Source organism: Carassius carassius, chromosome 23 (genome assembly GCF_963082965.1).
Source record: "Carassius carassius chromosome 23, fCarCar2.1, whole genome shotgun sequence".
Taxonomy (NCBI): domain Eukaryota; kingdom Metazoa; phylum Chordata; class Actinopteri; order Cypriniformes; family Cyprinidae; genus Carassius; species Carassius carassius.
The window spans coordinates 27,053,409-27,069,081 of NC_081777.1; the positions used below are offsets into that span (position 1 = coordinate 27,053,409).

The 15,673-nt window shown below is 39.2% G+C and overlaps 1 protein-coding gene across 2 annotated transcripts; it reads left to right on the forward strand.

The window, feature by feature from the left end:
- Positions 1-2,241: 2,241 nt before the first annotated feature.
- Positions 2,242-6,882, forward strand: lrrc4.2 (leucine rich repeat containing 4.2). 2 transcript variants are annotated; one of them, XM_059506777.1, is made up of 2 exons: positions 2,242-3,577; positions 3,689-6,882. In XM_059506777.1, exon 2 carries the CDS (start codon positions 3,813-3,815, stop codon positions 5,727-5,729), a length of 1,917 nt encoding a protein of 638 aa, XP_059362760.1. In that variant the 5' UTR covers positions 2,242-3,577; positions 3,689-3,812; the 3' UTR covers positions 5,730-6,882. The 2 variants fall into 2 exon arrangements, with proteins under 2 accessions (XP_059362760.1, XP_059362761.1); XM_059506778.1 differs by having other exon boundaries at positions 3,692-6,882.
- The last annotated feature ends 8,791 nt before the right edge of the window (positions 6,883-15,673 follow it).

The window sequence follows — 15,673 nt, forward strand, 5'->3', positions numbered from 1 at the left end:
AATCATGGAAGAATCACATGCTCCATCCTGACCTTTCAATGCATACAACCTCTATAATGATATTAGCACTGGGATCTGCACCATGGACATCAATTACCTCCACTGGTGAGTTGTTAAATGGGGGGGGGGGGGGGGGGGTCAAAGCATTGGCCGTACACCCAGACTAGGATAATTCATACAGCTCCCTGGTGTGCAAAAGCTCCATGGTGCTTCAGCCAACAGTGGTATGACTCTTCATCTAACTCTGTAACAGATGATAAGACACCATCCAAAAGCACCATTCTGTGCATTTGGCATCTCTATTCGGCAACCATAACAAATAAAAGTGAAAGTGCTTCCCATCATCGGTTCTGGATTAAAAAAAAGGTGCAGTTTAAAGTGTTTTCGGTCTGGTGTAGAGGATTTTAAAAATGTCAATTCCTCTGAAGGCTAGAATGTAGAGGTGCTGGACAATATTATGAAAAGTGATTTGGTTGGATGGATGAATAAAGTCAGCACTTGACTGTACAACTGTGTAAATGTATACCCCACGTCCAAACAGTTCATATTTGCGGTGGAGCATGGAGTGTGAATGTAAGGTCTGGCTAACATGGGTGTGCTGATGTGAGCAGCAGTGTTCCTGACTGATCTCAGCTGGGCTCCTGAGGTGTTAAGACCCCTGAGAGAGCGGTCTCTTGTGTGATGTCACCTAGTGCTGCTGCTCATTCTCCAGATGACAGAAGCACTGAAGGCCAGTTCAGTGGTCTAAAGCCTGTACATATAAAACCACTGGAAGCATGAGAAAAATGTGAATGTGAGTTCACATGAGGACGTTTGTTTAGTTTTATTTCAAGTGAGCTTAGAATTTGTGAATTAAAAATGCTTCTGCATGAAAGGGAAAACATAACAGATTAGCACTTTAATTACTACTTAGGCTCAAATGTACAAATTTTTGTAGACAGGTACAATAGTATAATATTTTTTCCTCATTAAAAAAGTTTTGCACAAAGGAAATGGACTGTTGAAAATGTGTTTAAAATCATGTACACTCACATAACATGAAAAATACCTAATTAAATCTGACTGGATTTATATGGAACTGGTTGCAGATATTTTGAGATCACATGACCAGCCCAATACTACTGAAAATTATTATACAATAATATATCAGTAACCTATTACTTGAAACTTTTAAGGTTGGAATAAATGGCAAATAATGGCATCAGTAACTGAAAACATTAGCTTGTGCAACAATAAATCCACACTGATAGGTGTCAGTACCAGATCAATGTTCCCTCTCATTTGTTTCTTGGTGAGCAAAACTTTTCTCTATCAGGCGGACATTTCGGCCACCTGAGCAAAAACTTTCTTTATATCAGGCCTGTACAGTGCACACACAAAGAAAGTGTGTAGGTTTTAACTTTAACATGCTATTTATATTTGATTTGACCCTTGATGTAACTAAATGATGCACATTTTACAGTGCTGTGTTACTAACAAATTCTAAATTATGGAAATGCCGTTTACCACATACAGTACACTGAGGCAGGAAAATGTGAAATTATCTCATTCAAGGTTTGTAATTTTATTACACATTTATTTGACTTATTTCTTTACTTAAGCTGCTTTGTTGTCTCATCATACCACATTCTTCTCATTAAGCTTTTTCTGCTTCTTTCTCACTAGTCTGTGCTTTTCTGGTGTCCCTTAAGACTGGCCAGCCAATGCTAGCAGAGTCAGCATTTTCACAAAGATGGTGATCCTTGAGAGCCTTCTATAGCTTCATGTCTGTCTTCATTTGCTTGTCTGTTTTCATCTGGAGTACTCAAATTTAAGTATGAAGATGCATTCTTAATGGAAATGTTCTTTACACATTTGTATTTTCAAGAAGCATCACTTATTTCTTAAAAAACAATTTTAAAACGGTGCCATTGAAAAACTAGTACAAACTACAGAAAGGTTGCGAGAGGAAGAAGAATGTCAGAAGGATAGGAAAAATGAGAGCAAAAGAGATTAACAAGGAAAATGTAAGACAAGAATTGGAAGAGTATCTATAAGACAGTATAAGAGGAAAGTTTGGAAAGAGGTGAAGGAGAAAAAATAATGAGGATAGAAAGAAAGGATGTAAGTAGAGACAAAAAGACTCAAAGAATGAGAAGGAAAAAAAGATTGAAAAGTGAATCAGGAAGACTTAGAGAGTGTATTGGTGTGTGAGCGTCTGAGAGAGAGAGGCAGTACACTAGGCGAGGAGGGGGAGAATGTGTTAATACACAAGAACACTGCATCAAACCAATGCACTGCTCTGAGCGGGATGCGTCAGCAGTACATTCACGTTTCCACTGAAGGACAAAAGGAGGAGAAAGACTCTGCTGCCTGCAACCCAGTCACACAGAGAGAAATGTAGAGAAGAGGGTGAGCACTGGAGGTAAGGACCGCTGCTCTTGCTACTGTCGCCGTTGATGGTCTTCTCTGCCACGCGTGTGCGCGAGCGTGTTTGTGCGTCTTTCTCTCTCTCCCTCGCGTGCTTTTCTGCTGCCCACCTCCCACTGCAGAGTTGTTGCCAACCCGCAGCATCACAGACAGAGCAGGCGAACTGCCACAACTTACTACCTCAAGACAAGGAAAAATAAAGGAATACAGCAGGATCCACAATGGGGGGAGGGAGGGCAAACTACGGAATCCTCAGCAAGGTATCTCTCTGAAATTAGCCACACGTCACACGGCGGCATCAATCAATTTTTTTTTCTGACACTGAGAAGAAGGAAAGAGAGGAAGCCAGACAGAGAAAGAGTGAGAGAGAACGCACGAGGAGCAAACGATCAGCGGATAGGGAGAGAGCTTCACCACTGCTGCGCTGCTGTTGCTGCTGCTCCCCTCGTCCTCTTTCCCACCTCCCCCCTTCTGCTCCCGCAACACCACCCCCGAGCCCCCCTCTGGAGAAATTGATGGATTATTGCTAACTGTGCACGCGGCAGTCCGCAGCTGCTACAGCGATAGACAGGAGCGAGGACTGAGTTAAAAAAGCAAGACGGAATGACCGCAGTGTATGTCTGTTAGCCTTTTTGGATTCATCAACGCATGGCTTATCAGCTGAACAAGTGTAGTGGGGGGTGGATGATGGCAAACTAAAAAAAAAAGAAAAAAAAAAAGGCTTATTTTAGGGGAAAGACGAATCTGAAAAGATTGTGGGATTTTTTTCCCTCTTCTGTTTTCTCCTTTTTCTCTTTTATATTTTTCTTAGCTTAATGTGCATGTACTTCGGCAATGGAGTCTTGTGAAAATTGTTCAGTGGTATTCAGCATTGCCTTCCAAGGACACTTAATGGGGGAGCTGAGAGGAAATCTTTTCCAATCTGACTGGATCCGTGCACCTGCTTAGCTAACTGGGCCTTAACTCTTGAACCAGTTTAACTGAATGCCACTTCTCTCTGGAATTAATAGGGGCCATTTTGGCAAATCAGTTCACGATCCAGTTTACTTTTATGAAAGAAAAAGCTGAAAATGCTGTGCAGTGATCTTAGTGGGAAACATGCCTGAACAGTGCTGGGGTTTTGCTTCAAAATAAAGGATTATTCTAAGGACAACTCCGAGCTAATGAGGTAGGTGCCTTCTATTTCAACATATGTATTATATAGGTCTGCTTTTTCCCTTCTTCACTCATCTTTTTTCTGCCCCCATCTGTCCCTCTCTTTCTCTCTCTGTGTTTAAAGCAGCACCATCCTGCACTGTCAATGGCAAACAGATGCAGAGTCTTGCTCAAACCAGGGTAGGGCCACTGTTCTCCGTACCCCAGCCAAATCCACACGCGATGTTGAATTATGAACGCTGCACATCATGAGTCTCTTGTGGCAGGTAACTGTGCACCGTGCCTGCAACGCAGCCCTGCTCTGTGCAGTCTACCTCATGGTGCAATCGTGGAGTGTGCGCGCCGCCCCCTCCGGACCACTGACGTGCCCTGGTGTCTGCTCCTGTGGTAACCAGTTCGTTAAGGTGGTGTGCACCAGGCGTAGCCTGGTTCGAGTGCCCCCAGGCATTCCTGCCACCACTAGGCATTTAAACCTGATGGAGAACAGCATAGAGACAATTGAAGCTGGCACCTTTCAACACCTCCATCACCTGGAGGTGCTACAACTGGGTAGGAACTCTATTCGTCAGATCGAAGTGGGGGCCTTCAGTGGCCTCAACAGTCTCACCACACTGGAGCTGTTCGACAACCGATTGACAGTGATCCCAAGTGGAGCTTTTGAGTACTTGTCTAAACTGCGGGAATTATGGCTCAGGAACAACCCTATTGAAAGCATACCATCCTACGCATTCAACCGTGTTCCCTCTCTAATGCGTCTAGATCTGGGAGAGTCAAAGAAGCTGGAGTATATTTCTGAGGGAGCTTTTGAGGGATTATACAACTTGAAATACTTAAACCTTGGAATGTGTAACCTGCGGGAGATGCCAGCCCTGACCCCTTTGGTAGGGCTGGAGGAGCTAGAGATGTCTGAGAACTATTTCCCAGAGATAAAACCTGGATCCTTCAGGGGTTTGAAATCCCTGAAAAAGCTGTGGATTATGAACTCTCGGATCACCACCATAGAGAGAAATGCGTTTGATGATGTCACAGCCTTGGTTGAGCTCAACCTGGCTCATAATAACCTTAGCTCTTTGCCCCATGACCTTTTTGCGCCCTTGAGTTACCTGGTGGAACTCCATTTGCACCACAACCCCTGGCAGTGTAACTGTGATGTCGTGTGGCTGGCCTGGTGGCTGAGGGAGTACATTCCCACTAATTCCACCTGTTGTGGACGCTGCCACACTCCTGCTTACCTGCGTGGACGCTACCTGGTGGAGGTGGACCAGAGCACTTTCCAGTGTTCAGCACCTGTAATCCTGGATGCCCCAAGGGATCTTAACATCTCAGCTGAACGTGTAGCTGAGCTGAAATGTCGCACAGCCCCCATGTCGTCAGTTAGGTGGCTCCTGCCTAATGGAATGGTTTTGACCCATGGCTCTAATCACCCACGGATATCAGTGCTTAACGACGGGACACTAAACTTCTCCAATGTGCTGCCAGCAGATACAGGTGTGTACACCTGCATGGTCACCAACATGGCTGGCAACTCCAATGCTTCAGCCTACCTGAATGTGACTGCAGCTGAGCTCAACACTTCTAACCTGAGTTACTTCACCACGGTGACAGTGGAGGAAGTGGAGCCCACCTCACAGGAAGTGATCAAGCCAAAGACGGTAACTGCCTCCCCCTCCGTCTTTCAGCCAGTTTTTATCTCTACGCCAACCGTTTTACTTCAGACACCTCGACAGGTCTCGGTGCCGACTGTACGCGGAACAACAAGCCCACCTGCCAGTCTTGACGAGGTCATGAAGACAACTAAGATTATCATTGGGTGCTTCGTGGCAGTCACCCTGCTTGCTGCTGTTATGCTCATAGCTTTCTATAAGCTGCGTAAACGGCACCAGCAAAGGAGCACGGTTGGGACTATAGAGGCCTTTCAGATCAAAGACGATGTTCCTACCACCCATAGAATGACATGTATACCAGGTGAAAGTGGAATGATGTTAGTTAGCCTGCGAGATCACAACAGCACCTACAAACACAGCTCTTACAGATCGGCACACTCTGCTCCCTGGGAAGGGAATAACACCCTGCTCGATCCTCGCAAAACAACCATCAGCACTATCCCTGAACCCTACCCGATCAAAACTCACACAAAGGAGAAGGTACAGGAAACACAGATATAACATGCCTACCGCCTTCTCCTGCTCTGTCTTTTATTCTGTTCATCATAAAAACATGCAATAGAATGCCCAACAGAAAAGACAGCAATTACTTTTGTACACAGTGCAAAAATGAGACTGGTTTTCTTGTACATGCTTATACATAAATATATTAATATAAATATATAAATCAATCCACTATGGGATGATACAGGAAACAGATTATATAAAAGTGAAAATGAATTTACTATTTTCTAACTTGTAACTCCTATTTAAGATGGGAAAATGTGACGATGCTGATACGACATTGCAAACGAAGACAGATTTGTTTGAAAAGGGGCAAACTGTGATTTTTAGACCTTGCTGTATATGATGCAGTCAAGTCCCATTTATACAGAGAACTTTCTAAGTAACTGTCCACTGATTGATCTTTAAAGGCTTATCTTCTAAAAGCACCAAGAATTTGTATTGTGCCAAATGTTATACTTGCAATAAAAGAGACTGGCTTAAGAGATAGGAGACAAAACATTGCAAAACACAGGATGGACACCAAGAGAGAATGGAGCAGCTGGATTTACGGAGTCTGCTGTTCTGCAGCTCTCAGCCAAATGTTTTTTTGGGCTGCGCCATAGTTTTGCACCAAGCGTTTAACAGTACGTTTCCAGAACAGACATCCTGCTTGCTTTTTGAGTTTAACCTTCTGACTATTACTCTGATGTTCCTCTTGTTTTTGTTTTTGAGAAATCGGATTGACTATCCTGTGGTTTTTCCATCCAGTTTCCGGAGTTGGATATTGATTGCTTTTTCCTGTTCCTTTCAGATCCTGTACTGCGTTAATTTTGATTTGAGTGGCTTTTAGGGCTAATTTAGTAAACACATTACAACAGTTGCTTCAGATTAGTAGTGCAAGGGCTCACCTGGATGTTAGTTTGCAAGACTCACAAGAAGGTTGCAGTGACTGGATGGATTGCTGCAGGTTCACATTAACATGGTTTCACATTTTCTTTATTCAGAAAAGGATTCAAATGAATGTGTGAATTATGGACTTTCCTTTATTGAGATCGTTCCAACAGCAATTTTCTTTGTCCTTATTTTGAGCAGCACTATTTTTATGAGGAGTCTACAGAGGTTAAAACAATAAAAAGAAAACATTTGGTTTGTATTTCTCTAAACTAAACTCCTTACTTTTGTCTTTTTTTCAACCTCAGGACATTTACTTAATTATTAAATTCTGACAACCACATAAGATGTTATAGAAAGCAGCCAATACTTTGCTTTTCTGTCTCAGAAAATTTATTTCACTGAAACAGTAATTTATACTGCAATGAGCTGTCACATGGTAAAATTTCTGGCTACAGTAATGTGGTGACATCCTAATTCTGAATAGGTATTTGATGGGCTTGTTCACACACACATAGATGCACGCACAAACTCATCAGCCTTGTTTCCTGATGCAGTGCCTAATGATGGAATGTTATTTGAAACATGATCTATGCTCATTTATAGTAGTTCGACGTGCCTCGTTCAAAGCTCAGGAATCAGTGTGCTTGCATATGTTATGTTGAGTGCAGCATTTAATACAATCCTTTATTGATCTGCTTAACCTGCTACATCCACCAAATTAGAGGTTGAGAGAGAGAGTTGGAAGAGAAGCATTTAAGGGTTAGGATTTAGGTTGTTTTCTGATGGAACATTCAACCTTCCTGAGGTCTTGAATTATCTAAAATAAATTTACAACAAGAATGTTTTTAATTCAAAAAAAAAAAAAAAAAAATTTTTAATGTCCCCTTAATGTCAGCAGCTTTATTCTGGCAAGGGATTGCACTGAAATGTTAAAGAGACATTATTTTTATATACAGTATATTTTTTATATAATTTTTTTTTACCACGACATTCACCATAAACTCAGCATGTGTTGAATATATTGCAACAAATAATTAAGGTATTTTCTCTTGGTGTCATACAAAGTAGGAGAATTTTTAGGCTCCAATGGACACTAATGTGCCAGTATGCTGTACACATTTAGCAAGGGGGAAGAAAAGGGGCAGGCTGTAATCAGGGGCAAGGGCATCTTCAGATCTGAGGCTGCAGTAACCCTTCCTTTACCTCCCTCACACACATCAATTTACTTGTCTTGGAGAACAGAGCCAGGCCAGAGCAAACATCCACCACCAAAGTGCTGCAATGATACACACACAAAAACACCCTTAGACCATTACATGTCCTTATGTTTTTACATTATTCAGAGGAAAGAGGCTTTATAGCACACTGCGGTGTTGTATCTGTGGATGATGAGGCTTGTAAATTTAATCTTTAATGTCTGTAGGACTTGTACTGACTTGGTTGATGTGACATGGCTTTTTATGGCTTTGTTTGGCCAAAATGGCAGATCTTTTTTTTTTTTTTTTTTATGATGATAATGACAGGATCAGGTTCAACTGAATTCCATTTAAAGAGGCAAATGAGCCTTACAAAGCTGTTGATGTTGAAGCTGTATAGCAGGTTCCTGTCTTTTCCAAACTATTCCAACCAAAGTAAAACCACAATTTCTCAATTCAGTTCTAGACTTCAAAACAATGCAGTATCTGATCTTTAATGGGAATAGCATGTGCTATCTGAGCAACAACAGCCTTTCGCCATTAGGCTCATCACTTTCATTTCTTTTTTTTCCCTCCTCTTTTTTATTACGTTAATTGACATTATTGACTTCCTGCGTCAACACTAGCACAGTGTGAGACCACTATGGAGGAAGGCTTTTGATGGATTCTCCATGGGAGACTTATCAGTCGCACAATTATCCTGACAGATTTGAGGATCGCATTTTCCCCTCACCCTCCTCCTTCTGCTGACTGATACATTAGCTTTCTGTAGACTGATAGATAGAGATGAAGAGGGAGAGGGACCTTAGAGAAGAGAGCTCACCAGATGCTTATCAGTTAATGAAGTGTCTGTGCAGGGCTGGGCTTTTCTTTCAATGGTTCTGGGCTCTGACGGTCATCTTGGCCACGGGTGAGTGGCATGCTGGTTTGCCGTTATTACAGTGGTGAGGCCTCTACTAGGTTATAAAGATTAGCTCTCTTGATTTGGTAGTAGAAGAAAAAGGGGTGAAGAATATGCCAGAGTGCTTTGCTCCAACTATAGTTTGAATTAATTGCAAGTTTGACTGGATATTAGTGGTGAGATTTCTAAAAGTATTAAACTATTAAATCCATTAAACCAGACTATGAATTTTAAAAGTGATCCAGTTTGATGAAACACAATGATGACACATTTTTGAAACATGCAGGAGTCGAATGCTTTTGGATAAGATTTGTTATTGCGGAATGCATTAGGGGATCATTAATAAACACAGTAAAAGTTGATTGTTCATCTCAGACATTTTAATGTAAGATAAATTATGATGACACTTTAGTTTATGGTTTAATTTGTTATTAGGTATTGCATTAGGGGATCATTAATAAACACTGTAAAAGTTGATTTTTCATTCACATTAATATTCATCTAAAACATTTTACCGTGCAAAAATAATGATAACACTTTAGTATACGGGTTTGTTATTAGGTAATGCATTAGGGGATCATTAATAAACACTGTAAAAGTTGATTGTTCATTTGCATGAATATTCATCTAAAAACATTTTACCATGTAAAAAATAATGATAACACTTTAGCATGAGGTTTGATTTATTATTAGGTAATGTATTAGGGCATCAAACACTGAAAAAATTTTTTTTCATCTACATAAAACATTTTAACCTAAAAAATATAATAATTGTAACATTTTACAATAAAGTTCAATTTGTAAGTAGATAATGCATTAGGTAAGGTATCAAAAATGAACCTTGTAAAAGGTGTTTGTTTATTCCACTACATTAATATTTATATAGTACATCAAATAATTAATGCTTTATCCTATCCAAATGCATTAAGCATAGGATCAGATTTTTCATTTACACAGTCTATGTGATCAGTCAAGCATGCTCTAATTGGGCTTGTACTACAAGTTATTATGTCATTCTCAAACAAAAACCTTGGCATTCTTAGAAAGAGAGGTTTCATTAAGCCCAGCATCCGAACCAAATTAACACAGAAAGGGTGTGAGGATGTACAGTAAGCTGGTAGCATTCTGGTTTTCTGGGATCAAGTAACTCATTTACTAGATTCAAGATAAACAATGTGGTCTTGTAAATTGCTTTGAACTAAATGGGAACTAATAATTTAGAATTTGTTTTCACATATTTTGCTTGACCCCCGTGCAAGAAAACAAAAGGCTAAGGCACAGAGAATGTTGCACAGGAAATATCACCATCGGACCATCAGATAAAGAAAATGCAGGGCCGTATCTCTGTGCCTCAGGAACATCCAGACAGCAGACAGATGCCCACTGAGAGTTTAATCATATATCTGTAACACAGTTTTTTTTTCTGTTGAGGGATGTAACAACATTGTTCTTCTTTCATTCTAAAGTGATAACTGGAATGAGCTGCATTCCTACATTTTTAAAAACAATCTGACAGCTAGAATTTCCTCCTATCGATTTCTGTTTGAGGACAAGCAGAGCCGTAATGGATGCTTGTGGCGATGCTCCCTGACAGATTTACAAATTAAAAGCTTGTCCGAATCCATTTTGGAGAAAATGAAACGTTTAATTTAGCGCGATTTTGTTGTATTCGCTAGATGCTTTTAGCAGCATCGTCCCTTCACAAGATGATACGTTTTACAGAACCAGCCACCTAAGATCAAGGTACGAGATTCGACGCCCATCAGAAGGAACGCGAGTGTGTGCGTGTGGGTGTTGCATTGGCGGCATGACTTGGGAAGGGATGAGGTGTGTTTATTCAGGGGCCTCTGCATCCTCCTACATGATTATCTTGCCTGGAAATACTGAACTTGTTTGCTTGTTTACTTAAAGTCCAATCCTCCCGTTGCTTATGAAGCTTTTAGAACCAAAACAAACATGGTGGCTAAGTGCTGTCAGACCCTGACGAAAAGCAAACCAGCGGACGAAAAACATCCATGAGGTAGAGGAAAACCACACCAATAAATTCCCGGAATTTTTCACAAGAACATACCAACATACCATAATTACATCTGACAAGGCTTTATAAAATATAGATGAAAAGAGAGGGAATTTTCAAGGTTTCCAGTTATGATACATTTGAGGAGTTATGAATGAAGCATTCATGGATGAAGGAGTGCCACCTTCAAGGTTGGCGTCTCCTTTGCTCAAACTCCACATATCAACTTGCACAATTCACAGCAGTCTGCTGGATGACAAGTGTGCATGTGGGTTTTATGTTTGATCCAAAGTGACCACATGTGTTTAATAAGAATCACGTGAAAGTGATAAATTGGTTACTCGACCGTTTGCTGCTGAGGAATCATATTGCTACTATACACACATTAAGCCCATGTGACACTTCAGCCATAAACTAGTTGTAGCCTATAATGTGTTAGGTGTTTCATTTGACCTGCTCTAACCTGCTGTCATTTAAGATATAAGCAATGGAAAAGCATTCCTGAAGGAAGAGTCCTCCAAATATGGATAAAGCAAGAAAACAACAACAACAACAAAACTTGCAAATGTGATGAATCTTAAATCTCAAGCTTTATAGGTTTAATATTAATATTTGTGATTACATATGTAGCTACATAATATAAGTCATTATATATTTTCTCATTAAAATATATATTATGTACAGTATATAGCAGAAACATACAATATCTATCTGATAATTCATATTTGAAAATATTGAAATTGGTTATAACAATTTGTCTAAATTTCATGTAATTTTAATTTACTTAGACTTGAATACTGCATAATTATATTCTTTTCTGGGTGAAGAGATGCATAAAAAGTCATTTTCTCAACATCTTGATCTACAAAGTTGTTTTATTTAGTCATTTTCTGGAAGCCACAAGAGCCATTTCTATGCTTTATTTTTTTAAGACAAGACAAGACCTAAAAATAATAATGGTTTCCAAAAAAAAGCATATAATCATCCTGGTTTCTCTAAAAGCTTTTCAAATTGTGCTTTCATTAAGACAAATCAACTTTAAACTCTACAATATTAAATAACAGACATCTAAAGTTTAGCTTGTTTGCTATCCAATATTTATTTTAATAAATTAAATACTTGCCTAAGCACTTTATTGGCTTAAAATGTTTTCATACTGTCACTTTTGGTGCATGTGGGTTGTTATTGACACTAACAGCTTGGTGTCTATTATCACAAAATACAAAAATGAATTTGTGCAATAATACTTGATTCGTAAATGGCTGTGCTTTTTTGATTTATTTAATAAAATTTAGTACAGGCTAGCTACTCCTACAATATGTGTCACACTTTCAATAAACACCATGGAAGGTGATTCTGTGATTCAATTGTGATTCAACACTCTAATGCTGTGGGCGTTAATGACATACACAACAGAAGAATTAATTAATGTGAGAACTATTAGAATTGTATCAGGGGGAATTCAACGTATCAGTGGGAAACATTCATTAAATAATGGAACATCTGTGGTCTGCAATTAACTATGCACTCTATATTTCTGTATCAATGTCTCTCATTTTAATATTCCAATGCAAAGGCTGATTCCAATCAGCTGTCATGGATCAACTTCATCAACTAGCAGCCTTCCATTTTTCCTTATTCCTTCACTCTTTCCTTAGAACATCAAAGGAGCGCAAAAGCAGTCCATATGACTTAATCACTAATTTAAATTTTTCAGACGTCATACAATAGAGGATAAAAAAACAGGCTTTATTATAAGTCATAATCCACTTTTGCAATTGAGTTTGATATGCATTAATTCATACCTTTTTTTGTGACTCAAAAGAACAATATAACATTCACTACAACTTAATTTTCGATTTTCTGACACCATTATATGGATAACATGCCCACAACTTCCTGACTTTAGAACATGACATGCTATAAGTCCTACGTCTGTGTCAATATGGCAGACAGACAAAGAGATATGGAAGAGATAGAGAGAAAATCTGAAGCTAAACATGAAATATGAAGGAGAACCCAATGCCTGCACCAAGGCCAGGGATTCAGTGTTTGCTCAACATGTCACAGTTCTTACCGCTTTCAACATAGCAGAGATCCTGAGTCAGATCTCTTGAGAACCCGTCTAACTAATTCATGTATACTACACACATCTCGTCTCAGGGCTTATCACAAAGCAGTTTAGATAAATTATACATATCAAAGAAGACCAGCATCATCTTTAAATCCCAGAAAAGTGAAAAAACTTAAGTAGGTTTTATCAAAGCATTGCATCATTTTACTGTGGCAAAACATTGAAATATTATCCTGCCAGAAGCACTGCTTAGCAGCTGCTCACATGCTCCAATGCAAAGCCTACAGAATGTACTAGCATACTGCTTACTGTGTTGTACACACTATATGTAACCTACTGTTTTCATGAATTCTATATGAAATGACCTCAAGTGACATTCGGTTATAATTCTGGAAGTAAAAATATTTTGTTGGTCCAGTTTTTGTAAGAATGTCCCACTTCCTGGCACTCAGAATAAAATAAAATTCAATCAAATAATTGTAAATAAAAATAAAATGAAATATCAAAGCTAATAAATCAAAGAACTAAATATTTTACAAAAAAAAAAACAAATATACTTATATTCAGGCCATCCAATATGTAGATGAGATTTCTTCTTCATTGGAACAGATTTGGAGAAATTACATCACTTGCTCACTAATGGATCCTCTGAAGTGAAGGTTTTAGACTGATTTTGATAATAAGCAGTCTGTGCATATTTCAAGACAACTTTTTCACTGCACAAAGCAATATTATGAATAGAGGATTCGTATTTCAGCCAGAAGCAACAATTTGAAGCTAAAAACATCTTCATGATGGATTTGTTTATTACAAACATGCAGCTTTTCACTTTATTAATTGTCCAAAATTGTGTTGTGGATGATCGAGATGCTTTTATCAGCTGTTTGAACTCTCAACATGATGGCACCCATTCACTGCAGAGGATCCACTGGTGAGCAAGTGATATAATGTTAAAGTTCTCGAAATCTGCTCCAAAACTTATCTACTTCTTGAAATTATAATTTGATTGAAAATTAATTAAGATGACATTGGTGACTGAGTAGAAGATAGATGAATTGTAATGAGAATGATTCAGAAAGATTAAGAGCAGCTGGGTGGTCATAAAAATGGAAATATGGAGCAAATATAGCAGCTCTCAGGGCATAAACAGTGTGGCTGACACACACAACAGAACGCAAATCAAAAGGCCAATACATATCACTGTTATATTGGTGACACATGCACTCTATTGATTTGCTCTGTGTGTTGTGTGTGTTGAAATGTCAGTTTTTTTTTTCTCTTTAAAGTGTTACACTCCCCATGTCATTCAAATCATGCTTTCCTCTCTACATACAGTGTTAAGGTGAGCTGCTTTTGTGAATGTCATCAGATCAATAAAAAAATCGTCTGAGCAGAAAGAGAGAGCAAAGGAAATGGGCGGAAAGATTGACTACAACAAAAAGACAGAAATCAAAAAGGGAGAATCCATTTTACTCTACAGCTTTTAAAATTCAAACACTGCTTTCTTCGCCTTATACTAATCTCGCCACTGCAAAGGGGGGGGGGGGGGGGGGGGGGGGAATAAGCATCATAAACTGCTGGCTGCAAGAAAGCAGGATTGCAGAGCAAAGGATATTAAAATCCCAAAAGTGCCTTTTCTTTTGTTGAGTAGAGGGGATTGAAACAGTGAACCTGACAAACTCATTTAGCTTAATCCTCACATTTGGGGCCCCGGGAGAGTAACACTAGTGCACCCACACAGGGCACGGCAGTGTACGCGACATGTTCGAAAACTGACTGAATCAACATGACCTCCTTAGACGGGTGTTTGTTTTCCTCGACGCAGCTGTTTTTTTGTTTGTGTGGGAGTGAATGTATTTTATATGTGTGAGACAATACGGGAGACTGAGCTGTCTAAACTGATCCGGCAAAATATGTCAATTATTATTATTTGCTCGTTTCAATAAATCGTTTTTATTTTGGTCTATCATTTCATAAAGTCAGATTATGCTCATTTGCACACATGCACTCTCGCACTCCAGTAACTTCGTTAACCGCCTCTCTAAAACAGATCTAATTATCATCTAGGTGAATACCGCATATATCAGCGAAATGATTGAAGCTGCTGAATTGCAGCCACCCAATCTCGAAGCGAACGGCAGTTTCCGAGCGACGCCGTTCTTCGTAGCTTCATTAACAGGCGTATAGCGCTACTTCCATGTCTCCTCAAGGCAATGTCCCATGCTAAGGTTGTGTTTGCAATTAGCCCTGATCCCTTTGGGATCTTCAGCAGCGGAGGCCTCAATGACATTCACCACGGCAACGAGCTGTCCTTTATGGCTGGGTTAATTAAGCCCCGGACAGCCTGACTTCATCATGAACTCTGCCATATTGTATATCAAGACTAGAGATGCATATGGCAGCATACTGCAAATACACCAAGTTCATTTAACCAAGACCTGTGGAATATTATTAACCCAACAAATTTCAACTGTTGTTGGGTGTGTGTGTGTGTGCCATTGCATTTTAATCCTGTTGACAGTGTAAAATATTACTCATTCTAAATCCAACAACCAATTTTAGAATGTTGGTATTTGTTGGGTCAGTGTGAACAACGTGATCTCATGAGAATACGTGTGTATTTTTACGTTAAATGTGGTTCTACCACACGTACATTTACTTACATTTTCATGCACATAAAAATGTACAACTTAGACGTATTTATAGCAGTAAAACGTACAAATACTTACGTGTTAGCAGCTAAAAAAACGTAAATAATCTAACGTAAAGTGTGAATTTATATGAATTCCCATGTATTAATATTAAAATCGTGGTTTTAATGATTTAAATCTGTTGTATTTAATTGTCATATCAATAAATGTTTTTATTGAATTTATT

Excerpts from the sequence above, each read along its gene's own strand:
- lrrc4.2 (XM_059506777.1), top strand. The coding sequence starts at position 3,813 with ATGAGTCTCTTGTGGCAGGTAACTGTGCACCGTGCCTGCAACGCAGCC.